Source organism: Patiria miniata, unplaced genomic scaffold (genome assembly GCF_015706575.1).
Source record: "Patiria miniata isolate m_02_andy unplaced genomic scaffold, ASM1570657v1 HiC_scaffold_30, whole genome shotgun sequence".
Taxonomy (NCBI): domain Eukaryota; kingdom Metazoa; phylum Echinodermata; class Asteroidea; order Valvatida; family Asterinidae; genus Patiria; species Patiria miniata.
In genome coordinates this window covers 2,259,956-2,273,781 of record NW_024037070.1, presented here as the reverse complement: position 1 = coordinate 2,273,781, position 13,826 = coordinate 2,259,956, and the positions used below count along the sequence as shown (strand labels likewise).

Sequence of the window (13,826 nt, the reverse complement as noted above, 5' to 3'; positions counted from 1 at the left end):
TACCACGAGATAAAGCATTCAAAATGTCATCGCAAAACTTGTGGATCCTGGCTCTCTGCTAGCGATATAGATGCGCGCGGCTATTAGTCACCAGCGAAGCAACCAACCCCATATTGAATGCTTCGAGTGGTGTAGTAAAACTAGCCTCCCGAGGTGATCCATGGACATTCTATTTTTAGAATGCTCCATGGATCACCGAGGGAGGCTAGTTTTACTTTACCACGAGATAAAGCATTCGAAATGTCATCGCAAAACTTGTGGATCCTGGCTCTCTGCTAGCGATATAGATGCGCGCGGCTATTAGTCACCAGCGAAGCAACCAACCCCATATTGAATGCTTCGAGTGGTGTAGTAAAACTAGCCTCCCGAGGTGATCCATGGACATTCTATTTTTAGAATGCTCCATGGATCACCGAGGGAGGCTAGTTTTACTTTACCACGAGATAAAGCATTCAATATTTGTTTTATAACACTTCACCCACAGATTCTGCTTGGTTATAATATTTTAAATTATTTAAATCTGAACACAGTTGAAATAAACTTCAATTTCAATACAAAATTGGTGGAAAATGTATTTCTCTCTTCCAAACTACCCCTTCGCGAAATGTTTGAACCCAACTCTGTGGCGCGCTCTCTTTTGGAACAAAACGCGCTGCGTGCGACGCGCAACGCGCACACCAGCATCCATTTGCACACAAATACCGCGCCGTGGAAATAGTACTTTGGTTGCTAATGGTATAGTACTTTGGTTGCTATGCGCATAGTACTTTTGGCCGTGCACAGAAAGATAGCAAAATTAGAAAGTAACATGTGACTCGCTCTCGGCCAATCCAGACACAGAATCTGTGGGTGAGGTGTTATAATTCCAAATAGTCGACTAGCGTAGTCAACCATCGTCGACTAGACAGAGTTCGTGCAAACGTTAGTTAACCATTGGTCAACTTTATAACACCTCACCCACAGATTCTGTGTCTGGATTGGCCGAGAGTGAGTCACATGTTACTTTCTAATTTTGCTATCTTTCTGTGCACGGCCAAAAGTACTATGCGCATAGCAACCAAAGTACTATACCATTAGCAACCAAAGTACTATTTCCACGGCGCGGTATTTGTGTGCAAATGCATGCTGGTGCGCGCGTTGCGCGTTGTGCGTAGCGCGTATTGTTCCAAAGAGAGCGCGCCGCAGACTTGGGTTCAAACAGTTCGTGAAGGGGTAGTTTTTAAGAGAGAAATACATTTTCCACCAATTTTGTATTGAAATTGAAGTTTATTTCAACTGTGTTCAGATTTAAATAATTTAAAATATTAAAATCAAGCAGAATCTGTGGGTGAAGTGTTGTAAAACAAATATTGAATGCTTTATCTCGTGGTGAAGTAAAACTAGCCTCCCTCGGTGATCCATGGACCATTCTATTTTCCCTCGGCTTCGCCTCGGGAAAATAGAATGGTCCATGATCACCTCGGGAGGCTAGTTTTACTACACCACTCGAAGCATTCAATATTTGTATAATAGTCCTTGCGCGAACTTGGCCAATGTATCCCGCCAGCGTCCTGATTGGTACGGGTACGAGTAGTCTGGTTCCAGACCAAAAGATTCCGACTATTCCTGATGAATCTTAGGTCAGGTAGCCTCAAACCTCGTCCCCAGTGCTTACTTTATTTCCAACCGCGTTTGGTGGGCGCGTACTGCTCGACACCCTGGGAACGAGGTTGGGTAGCCTCCGGTAATACAATGTATTACAATTTACATCACGTGACTAAAACGGGAGGAATTCCTCCTTTTTCCGAAACTGTCCGAAGTTTGCCGAATTCATTTCGTCGACAATTGGATAGTGTCCGAGTATTTCCGAGTATAATATAGGTTTTATTAACTGCTAATTGCTTATTAAAAACTTTAAAAAACTAGTTGATAATTAATATCCATTGCTTTTATTTAGAAAACTTGAAATTCAACGACGATTTTGCACTCGGATCGTATACGAGGGGCGAACTTTTTGCTGCGTCATGCGCTAGTTTGAATTTGACGACCGTTACCGGCATTTTCCAAAACGCGGCGTGGTCTCAATTCGGCTCCGCCTGCTAACAGTGCTGTTTGGGTGTCCAACTTTGAAGATTCCAGGTTAAAATTAGTCAGTGTTTTTTTACAGAAGTATTAAACTGTATATCATAACTGTATGATATATGAAGCAAGTGATTTATTTTTAAAAAAATTATCGGAACATTAAAAGCTTTATGTGATTAAGCGAATTCGGAAACGAAGTCGAGCTTTGAAAAAGGGCCGTCAATGTCGTCATGTTTATTTTTAGCCACGGAGGCTGCCTGACCTACAATTTAGACGTGTAGACGTCGGGGAAAATTGTCAGGTCGGGGAACCAGACTAGGGTACGAGCGAAGGGCGAAATCCAACCTCGTCCCCAGTGCTTACTTTATTTCCAACCGCGTTTCCATGAGAGAGCAGGTAGTGGTGGGCGCGAACTGCTCGACACTCTGGGGACGAGGTTGGGCGAAATCTGCCTATCCAACGCTGGAGGCGCCCTTAACCATCATCACCTGGATGACCGTTTTAGCTGATGTTCTGCTAACTTTGACAGATTTTTTTGTTAAGAAACGAGTTTGACAGAAAATTTAACAGAATGGATTTTTTTTGGCAGATTTCTGGCAGAATTCTGCAAAAATGGATATTTGACAGAAAAACATAGCATATTTGAAGAAAAATGGTACATTTGATTAAAAAGCTTCAATCTTTTTAAACAAATCCTTGCATAATGGGAGGTTGGCTGGTGTAGGTGCTGAGGTGAGGTTCACTGGGAAGTGGGAACTGTATTTTGTCGTGACGCAACCGCGTTTTTCCTAAATTTACTCAATTTCATAACATCTTTATGTAGAGTTTGTTAATAATGACTCCTCCTTTGAGGCACAATTGCAGAATACCCCGCCTCTTAATCTATCCACCTCGTAGCCGGCTACGGAGTCACGTTTGATTGCCCTCAATAAACCTTCTCAGCGCTACTTGTATGTACCATGGAGCTATGTACTATGCGTCATGCTCCACTGCACTCCCGGTCCCACTCCGTATCCGCGTAGCCGCCAACAGGGTAGTTGGTTTGGACTTGGGATTTGTCCGGCAACTCCCATTCCTTTTGTGTTGCTTATATTGAAATACCTGTATTGTTATTCACATCAGTGATACAATAAGAACATTAAGAAATTACATTTATTTATAAATAAAAACATCTACATTTGTTCATTATCACACAGAAAACGTCAGACATCAGTGGACAAATTCAGCACACATACATGTACATACACCAATGTAGCAGTAGTAAAAAGAAAGAAGGGGGGACCTAGGACTCAGGCGTAGGAACAGGGGGGAAACCCTGAAAGGGCCTGGCAAGGTAAAAAGGGAAAGTTCCACCATCTGGAGGGGGACAAAGCTATAAAAAATGGCAATGTGGGAGGAACATGTATTAAAAAGGGAGAAATTCAACATGCACCGAATACTTGCAATAAACACATAAACCCTACCGTCTGGAGATAGAAAAAAAAATTATTAGAAAAAAAAGGAGAAAAAAATTGCACATTCAAAGGCCTTATTTGATGTTCAAGTTCCAGTCAAACTAGGGAACTTGTACAAGGAAGTGAATTACACTCACAAAATCTTACACTCGCAAAGGATGGCTACTAGGCTATTATAATGGAGCGCCTAAAGGAGAGTGGAAATGGCCAATCACACTCAAAATCCCTATCTTCCAAAAAAAAAAAAGCAAAATTAAAAAAAAAATACCGATAAACTGGCACAAATCATGTCCACAAATAAAAAATGGACATGGACTGGAATTTACGCTTCAAAAACCCCAAAAAACCCTAAACATCGGAGGAAAAGGGTTTCCTAAAAGCAGTTAGCCCGATGGGCAATAAAAATAATGGACCCCCACTCAGTATCCGCGTAGCTGCATGGCAATGGGCTTGAATTGTTTCTTTTCCAGTGATTCCAACCTCGTAGCCAGAGATTTTAAGGGTGTATTTGGCAGATCTTTGATGAATTTGACAGATTTTTGAATAGCATTTAGCAGAATTTGGTCATGACCTTATGGTCACCCTAATCATGACCTTTGGCAAAAACTACGCCTCCTTCATTTTTCAGTGGATCAGCTGGAGTGTCCTTAGCCGCTGGTGAGTGCATATCGGTTAGCAAACTTCTTGTAAATTTCACCAAGTCGTGTAACAAATAAAACATTTCAGGGATTTTGAACCAGCGCTTAAATATCATCCGGGCAGCTAAAACGACGCACTTATGTAATGACGCACTCACCATGCTCACCTTTCACTCACGTACGTTAAAGTTATAGTCCATCATTTGTAATTAGTGCATTTTGTTCGTTTGAACTTTGAAGCAAAGTGTTCAAAATCTAATGAAGGATACTGAACAACTTACTTGATGAAGTTTCAGCTCAGCTTCAGCTTCATATTCCGAGAAAAACAGCATTCTAGGATCTCAATTTAAAATCAAAAGTTGCTAAATCATGTTTCGAATTGTTTTGAATTGCAGCTTTACGCGATGTCGCACACTGATCCGACGAATTATAGCAACCGCGCGCGCCTGTGCGTCATTCCAATGCTTGTGCGCGCTGCGCCGAATAACAAAACGAACAACTAATTTAAATTTTCCTACGGTGCTTCTTAAGAAGCACCGTTGGAAATGCCTTCTTTCGTTGATTTCTTCAAAATGAGAGCTTGCCAGAAAGGATAATTTCACAGGGAGTTTAGTCCCCTTACTATCTTTCAACCAGTATGTTTTTCAACAATAATTACGCCAGTTACTTTTTTTGGATAGCTGCAAATGATGGACTCGGGCTTTAATGAAATTTTTATGATTGACATTGACACCCTCGGGAACTTAGTTGAGCATGCGCACATAAATTATTATAATTGTAATCCAAAACCACGCAAGAAGACGCATTACGCATGCGTTTGTGACGTCTCTATGCACTTGCAAAACGCGCATGAACTTCGCGCGCGCAAAAAACGAGCCCCAGAATTCTGCTTTATCTCTCTTAATCCAGATTTTTTTGGCGATTTTCCCTTGGCTATTATAATACTCGGATTACTTCATGAATTATTGTAATTTTTCAATTTTGCGAGAACCGAACTAATTTTTTTTGCAATGAAAGATAGCTTTATCTCGTTCGCGTATTTCACGCTTTCCATGCCATGTTTTACGTGTAATTGTATAGGGAACTTACCTGCGTGCAAAGGTATAGGCAGATTGACGAGTGTTTAACCCATTCCGTGAGAATCTTGTTTATTGCTGGGGGACTTTTAAATCACAAGATAATCCATTCCAATTGGGAAGTACAAATAGTTAGTATTGTTGATGTACCCTAATGTCATGTGGCGCGGCCCCCAACGTGGCGCACTTTGATTTTTCACCTGTAGCGCCTAGCTGGAGCAAAAGTTTTAACTGAAATTTTCATCAAGTTCTAAACATTCCTGTTCATAAATCGCGAGTTTATTTACCCGTTACAAAGTTAGAAGAAAAATGTATTTTGGCTTGATTTTCCGATTTTATTTTCAAGTGCAAAAGTGAACCTTTTGAAAATGCCCCGAAAAATAAGAAAATAATTTTCTGACAAACATCCGGCTGGGTATGTAAGTAGAGATAATAATGATTTATCAGAATTTATCAAGTTAACGGAAATTCTTAAATGTTAATTTGGAATTTTCCGAGATTTATTTAAGTGCGCCGTTAGGGAACACCCTGCGAATTTGTGCCCAATTTCCGGACGCCACCGTTTTTTAATTTCGGATTAAATTTTATGAAACCAAAATTGTTCACAGAGGTTAAATAACATGCATTAATAAGGTAAAATAACCAGTATTTTACTGCATGAATTTGAGGTTTGTCAACAAAGAGGTTTGGCAACACAACACGAGAAAATTCGGGTAGGCTTTGAAGTGCGCCACGTTAGGGAACACGACTATATTAGATTATAAGCTTTATATTTTAATTGCTACCATTATTTCAGTAAAATTTGCCATTTTCCCCTTCTTTATATTTAGCCAAACCTTGTCCACCATTGCAATTTTCAGTTTCAAACGCTCTCCTGTTTGAGTATTTTGCCTTTTTGGGCATGGTTCATGAATCTCCTACCCTTATTAGTAAATCACTAGAATTTAATATTAAACTCTTACTACAATCTTTAAATTATTCACCAATGCCAGCATTTGAAGAGGCTAGACCCAAGACTTGTTCCCCCTAAACCCTACAATTATAGTTCACTATACTGCAATATCACGTCAATCAGGAGATATTTTGTATGTCTCAATAAATTTCTTTTGTACTGTTCAGAAACAACAGTCAAATTGTTTGCATTGATAGTATGCCGTTGTCAGCATTTAATGTTTAATTTCTTTAGTGACATTAATTTGACCTTTTCTCTGATTCGGTTTGTTAAAATTTACATTTTATTTTAATTTATAAAGGTCTTTATTATGATTACAATAGGAAAAAGTTTAAAATATATTTCAATTATATAAAAGGGTTATTTTGAATTAATTTTTTGTAAAGTCTTGTCATAGGCCTAGTTCTTTTCTTCATAGTGTCCTTCATCATGTCATCTCATAGATTGTAGATTGATTGTAGATTGATTGTGGATTCCTTGTAGAAGTCTGCATCATCCTCAGAAGGAACGACAGTCCCCGGACGACACTCAAAGCATCTCCATGTACAGCTAAAAAAACGTACAAATATTTCAAAACGTAACATAATAAATAATAGATATTAGAAACAAATTGACTAATTTGAGTTTGGCATCGAAGAAAGGAACCTTATATTTTTTGGGCCTCGTGTACGAACATTTACAATTATTTGCTTAGTCTCTTTCCATTCTTACCTTTGAAAAATTTCAATATTATTCTTTTTTTTCAGTGAAAAACGACTTGGTCTAAAACATGAATTAATTTGTATATTTTGTCTGTAAAGTTGTGTGTAAAAATCATGTAGGCCTAGGTTTTTAAAAAAATACCACAGAACTATTAACTTTCAACGATTTCCACAACAAAAAATTAATTCATTGAGCTCCCCCCCCCTTTTTTTTCTGGCCTTTAAATTTATTTAAAAAAAATAAAACTTAGTAGCGTTGCCGTCATGGCCGTTGGAATTACATGAATTATGCTAACTTCTACTTCTTAGTCTCCAATTTCCAAAAGGCAACTTGCAATTGAATCAGTTTCCATATTTTACTGAACAGAACCAAACCCCCTTTTACCCGTATAGCTCTCAAAACTTGACTCCAAAGCGACGGTATAACCACCAGTCAGTCACAAGCGATGTATGTTGTGGGGGCGCGAGCTCCAACTCCCGGCACGCTGTTGCAGACTGCACGGTGCCTGTGATGCCTGGCGACTTCACCGCGTGGTCCGTACGGTGTCAAATTTCTTCCCACGAGTATCGGTTTGCATGCAAGTCATGACATGTCGTTGTACATGGTTTAGAATGGGCAGATCCGAGGTTTCTTGACTTCCACAAGACATAATAGAAGTACAAAATCCTCTATTTCCTGAAAGATTCAGCATTTTGTACTCATTCAGCCACTTCCCAGTGTGCATTTCTTGATGCTCAACGCGAGTCACGTGCGTTTTTGAGTCAAAATGTCGCCAAAAATGCGATATTCAAGGACAAATTTTGACGATTAAAAAAAATATTAGCTGCTTTCCCGTATGGAAAACAATGAAGTATACACCCTCGTTCACTACATTTAAGAAGTGAGAATTCCCTAAAAAATCCGGATTTAAAAAAAATGCCCAAATTTGATGAGATATCAGAAAAAAGTTCAATTTTTCGTGCAAAATTATACTAAAATTCAAACTTTCATAAAATGATTTTGCAAGCTGATATTTTCATAATTAAAAATTTTTTTATCATGTTGATGAAGCCACCTTGCCAACTGGGGTGCTTATAAACCGCCAGAGGCCATGTCGTCACTGATATAGGGTAGTTTAATTGGTGAGTAACTGCATGTTTTGATAAATGAATATTCATAATCCGATAATGAGGCGCGTGTAGGTGCGTGTACGTCCGCCATTTTTGCGCGTGCGCAAACTAAATTGCGCGGAATGCGATACGTGCACTTTGAGTAGGCCTAGCGCGGTGCGTGCGTGCCGACGCGACCAGCACTCACCTTGCAACCTGGGCCCAATTTCACGGTGCTGCTTAACAGTTAGTAGAAAAGTTGTGTTTAGCATAGCAGAAAAATTTGCTAACCTGAAGCACTATTTCACGGTGTGTGCTTACCAGCACCGTGAAATTGGGCCCTCGAAAGTCACATCTGAATGAGCACTCACCCACATAAAAATGTGGAAAGTCAAAAAAGTAGCACATGTTTCTTATACTAAGTGTCCACCTAAAACGAGGATATGTTTTGACGCATTCGCATTCAATTTGCGTTGGACAACGCGCGCGCGTTGCAAGCGTTATCTGCGTCAGTTATGGTGACTCAAGGATATAAATGTTAACAGTAGGCAGATTAAGGCCTAGACCCACTAACTGCTAGAACTCCTTTTTTTTGACATTTGGGATGTGGTCAGTCGTACAAGCGCCCCACAACGCATAGGCATAAATCCTCATTTCGGAGAGTGTCAAATAAATGTAGGGACAGAAATGGGAATTTTGAAATTGAGGTATCTGGATAAAGAGTATACTGAACAGAAAGCGTGCTCAATATGACGCAAACAATGCAAACAAGACACGGACATGCGCCATAACTCTATGGCACGCGCACGGGCATTGTACGGCGATACTATTGTCCAGTATGGGTGAATGTATAGCATTGCGTACCATGTTACCGTTTGTACACCTACCGGTACGTGGTGGCTGCACGGGCACATTATTTTTGCAGTCGACTGAGCGACCTTACTGCAGGACGATACCATTGTCCATTAAGGGAGAGTAATATCTGCGCTGTTTTTTTTTTTTTTGCTGCCTTTTTGAGAAACACTCGCCCAAACAATTTCAAACTTGGCACAAACGTTGACGTGAGTGTGCGTTCAACCTGTGAAAACAACACCATTGAATCGCGTGCGTTGTTTGCACGAGCACTTCTCAAAAACTCTGCAAGCATGCAACCAATACCTGCGGCAAAGCAATTTGCGCTTCCCAAACAAGTACATTTTAGACGGCACAGCACGGTTGTACGCGTACGAGGACGTGAGAATCTGCACGGGTATACGCATTTTGTCGTCGACTGAGCAACCATTACTGTAGGCGACTGACTGTGCAACCTTTACTGTAGGATGATACCATAATCCAGTATTGGTAAATATCAGTGCCAGGGGATGGCGACGTCTACAAAGTGCGCGTTTAACCTATAAATGTGCGTTCAACCTGTGAACGGCTAGCAACATGTAATGTGCGTTGTTTGAATGAGCAGCAATGGGCCCTGCACTAGTTTGGTCAATGCGTTGCATAGATATGACCATTTAAAAAAATTTAATTAGGGTCTTTTTCGTTGATTTTCTTAATGGCAATCATCGTAAATAATTGGTGGACAATTGACTGTCAAGCCAATTTTGCAGTAGTAAACAAAATGGTAAACAAATTGATTTGTTGATAATCCTAACTCTTCATTTATTTGTGTTCGTTCTTTTTCCATTGACATGTAATCATATTTACCTTGCGTGTCGGATACAGAACTCAATATTATATATATTGTTTACAGTGATGGTTGTCATGGAAACCTGACTAATTACTTTTGCGAGAATGAGTTCAATTATACAATTAGATTGTTCCAATATTATAGTTTGTGTTACATTTAGTCGACAGACAACTGCTGATGTATTCCGAGTGAAAAGCCGAAAGTAATAGTGCTTACCGGTCAAAGTTATTTGCATAAGAAGTTGTTTACTAATCAATAATACGGTAAACAAAGTTGTAAATAAAACTAAATCGCTCTATCTTGGAACATTGAAATGCTGCAAAGGTTCTGTTTTCTTTAACTCATGGTGTAACACTTATATTTCCAATACTAAGATGTCATGAATTTGCTAAAGTCTATCTTGGTAGAAGATGGTTGCCATAGAAACGGACATAAATTCCTCATTTGTAAACAAATTGGAACTGCCATGTGACTTAAAAATGGTGACAGATATGTTTTCTTCATTTTATAGTGTAAGAACTATTTCCAACATATAGATGTCATGTATGGTCACAATACTTTTTTTCCTCCAGATCTAAGACCACTTTTACTTTGTAGTATTTACACTACCGGTATATGTCATTTCTTTTATGATTCACCAAAAACATTAGAATTTACTTGGTATAATCAACGCAGAAGTAAACAAATTAGTAAACAAATTCATGGTAGTTGTAAACAAATTTATATCGCATTTTCTGAGTAGGTAAACCAGTTAGCTAGATAAAGTTTGTAACCTTTTTGTCCCCCTAGCTGTAACTGGAGGAGGATATTGCGATAGCGTATTCCTTCTGTGTGTCTGTAGATTTGTATGTCTGAGTTTGTTTGTGCATTCAATAGAGGACTATAGGGGGTCCCCGATTGCAGGCAAATATACACTTGTAGTGGTGCGTTGTTTATTGTGTAAATTAAGGACACACACGTGCAACATCATCGATGAATCGAGGACAGAAACCAAATCGAGGACTCCTCAGTTAGAAAACGTGTACAAAACCAATTAGAGCTGTTGCGAAAAAGTGAAGTGCAAACAAAGGAAAAGGGAAGAGGAACAAAAGAAAATCCTCGATTTACACCATAAACAAACGTGCGTGTCTGTATGAGTGTTATGTTTTGGTTAGGCCAAACTTATATTAAAAAAACATGTTTAGCGTCCTGCATTTTTGGAAAAAAAGGAAGGAAGAGGCCCTTTTTTGTGTGCAAAATGGCCGCCCGACCCATTTTCCAAAACGACCGGCTGGGCTATTTTTCAAGATGGCCGCCACCTTTTGTTAAAAAATGGCTGCCACTTGGACTCAGGAAATGACATACTAGCTTTTAGAGTCTAAAAGTACGACTTTTTTTTTACGAAAAAGATCCTTAAATTTATAATTTCTTCGTTTTTGTTTTTTGTTTTCCAATTAAAAACAAAAAGGAGGCTGCCTCCAAAAGGGAAGCGGGTGGGGACGCTAAACATATAAATGTTTTTTAATTTCACCTTACACACGTAGGTTAATTATTGTCAGCACGATAATTTGAGAAATACTTTACTCAGGAACTTGAAATATGGTTTATGGATTGTTCTTGATAGTCTTAAGAAGCCTATTGCTTTTGGGGCCAACAGATCAAGGGTCAAGGTCACTCAATTGTTAAAACAATAGAAATCATTTCAACGCGATAACGTGAGAAATACTTTACTTGGGAACTTGAAATTTGGTTTGTGGGTTGTTCTTGTTAGTCTTCAGAAGCCTAGATTGCTTTTGGGGCCGACAGGTCAGAGGTCAAGGTCACTATCACTAAGACAGTAGAAATCTTCAATTTTGGTTTGCGACACTGACTAGTATCCATTCTAACTGACTGTATAAAAACTGCCAACATGCCAGAGGGATCGCGCAAGTCTCACTTGCAGTATTTTTATTTACGAAGGATACGTCAATTTTCAAGTACATGTAGCTTACTTGAGCAAGAAGTGGTTACATTTTAGAAATGTAAGCTTTAAGAGGATGTCTGCACCAGAGTTACAAAAACACAATGTTTTTCATAGATAAAATGTTACAATCTTATCCATTCCAAGTTAATGTACACGCGTTGACACCGGATCAAAATTATTTGCTGCACGAAGTGTATTGCTGTGTACATGTACTTTGGAGACTTTCCAATGTGCAGTCTGCACCAAACACAATATAACGATTTATTAAAAAGGTTGACAACATAATGTACGGGCTAGCAAATGTTTTAACTACCAACGCAACCTTGTCCCCAGGGCTTACTTTATTTCCAACCTCGTTTCCATTAGTAAAGCCTGGTTTGAAAATTCCCATATCCTTCCCATATCCTGATTCAATACCGCAATTAGCAAGAACTAGATTGATATCATGTACTTGGTGTTGTTATTTCCAACGTGTACCGGTATAAGATGTTTTCACGTTCATTGTAATTATTACGTCCACACCTTCTGAACAAGAATCTTTTTCTTTTCAATTTGTTCAGTTTAATATGAAATGTGGTAAGTTTGACTGGATAAGATTGTAACATTTTATCTTTGAAAAACATCGTGATTTCGTAACTCATGCCGTGGGCTGCTGTGGTCAAATGGTTACAGTGTTTGACTCGTGTTCCGTGGTACATGGGTTTGAATCCTGACAGGGAACATGGTGCTTATACTCTTGAGCAAGGCACTTTACCATTATTGCTTCATCCTTCGGATGGGATGTAGGTCCCCAGTCAGTGGCTGCAATATGCGCCGCAGCACCTTGTAAACCCTTATAAAGGTGCGACATAATGGGTCTCATATTTTTCATAAACTTCCTTAACCTGTCTTAAAAAAACAACATAATTATCAGCGCCTTGAGTACCTAATTGTTGGTAGATACGTATGCTATATAAGACTTCGTTATTATGCCATGCTCTCTCCGTGACAAATTGATTGTGTTTTCACCCCAGACGCCACAAAAATGCGCTGATGTAAAGCACCAGAGTATTCCTCATTTGAGCAGTAAATGCTGCATACATTGTATTGCTGGTCTTGACTTGAGCATGTTGAGACCCGCCAAAATATCGAGACTAAAGGGTACGAGACAGAGACCAAGACCACTGTTACCAGAAACAAGTGGTCTTGAGACTGATCTCGAGTCGGAGACCGGTCTAGAGACCTACATCACTGCTCATTGCATGATGAACATGTATCCTCTTTGAACTAAATCAGTATTCAGTTTGACGTCATCAAGTATAACGTCATCAAACTGAAAAAAATGTGTATGTGTACGTAAAATGTACTGAAATTGATTATACCCCCAAAAGATGCTCTTATTTTTCTCAAATTAAAATATACGATTTTACTGGAAAGGCTGAATGTCATGATCCTTATTCGGTTCTGACATAAATATATTCACAACTGGGCAATGTCCTATGAAATAGTTTAGGCCCGATCACCCAACATTTGTAACCCAACAAATGTGAACTTTAAAGCCAGATGTCAAGGTCATCATTGTTAAAACACTAGGAATGGTTTTACAAGCATTATTCGATAAATACTGAAAACACTGGGTTGGTTAGGTTTGTGTACTTTTGTGAATTAAATTTTACATATATGTTCTGTAAACATGCCATTCTTTTTATTTCAGGAGTAAATGAATAACCATGCATCATCCTGTGTCCAATATGAATAACTCCAAGCGCAGAACTACCGTTCTAGCAGCTGATGACACTGAAGGGATTCACCCAACTGATGATCAGAGCGGATTTTTTGCCAAAGGTCGAGATTTTGAGAGTCGCTATGTCAATCACCAATACACGGAACAGGAAAAAGAACTCCTTGCCAGCTATGAGAGTGCTGATTATCTTCCATCTCATAGCCATGTATATGAAAACTGGCTGAGACAACAGCCCAAAAGGTAAACTAATGTAGTGTATGCAACACTTTGGAGAATTGTTTTTTTTTTTTTTTGGCCACAAAAAAGAGCTTTTTTATACGAGTAGACTGGTTTCTGGTCCATATGCTATCTAAACTTTTGTAAACTGATTTTTGGGCGGAAACCAGCCTACCCCTGCGAGAAATTTCATTCTACATTTTAAGTAAACCCTAGTCTTCCAAACAAGCGTTATCAATAAATGCAATCTCATTTACCAAGGCCAATCTATTTGGAACAATGATTTTATCTGG

The 13,826-nt window shown here is 39.1% G+C and overlaps 1 protein-coding gene across 2 annotated transcripts in view; it reads left to right on the top strand.

Annotated features, from left to right (window-relative positions):
- The first annotated feature begins 4,057 nt into the window (after positions 1–4,057).
- Positions 4,058–13,826, top strand: part of LOC119739432 (chloride channel protein B-like) — a 92,654-nt gene continuing 82,885 nt past the window's right edge. The window contains exons 1-2 of one of the 2 annotated variants that reach the window (XM_038214383.1): positions 4,058–4,186; positions 13,288–13,557. In XM_038214383.1, the coding sequence (XP_038070311.1) occupies positions 13,304–13,557 (254 nt within the window). In that variant the 5' untranslated portion in view covers positions 4,058–4,186; positions 13,288–13,303. The remainder of the gene's footprint in view (positions 4,187–13,287; positions 13,558–13,826) is intronic. The other variant, XM_038214382.1, reaches the window with a different exon arrangement.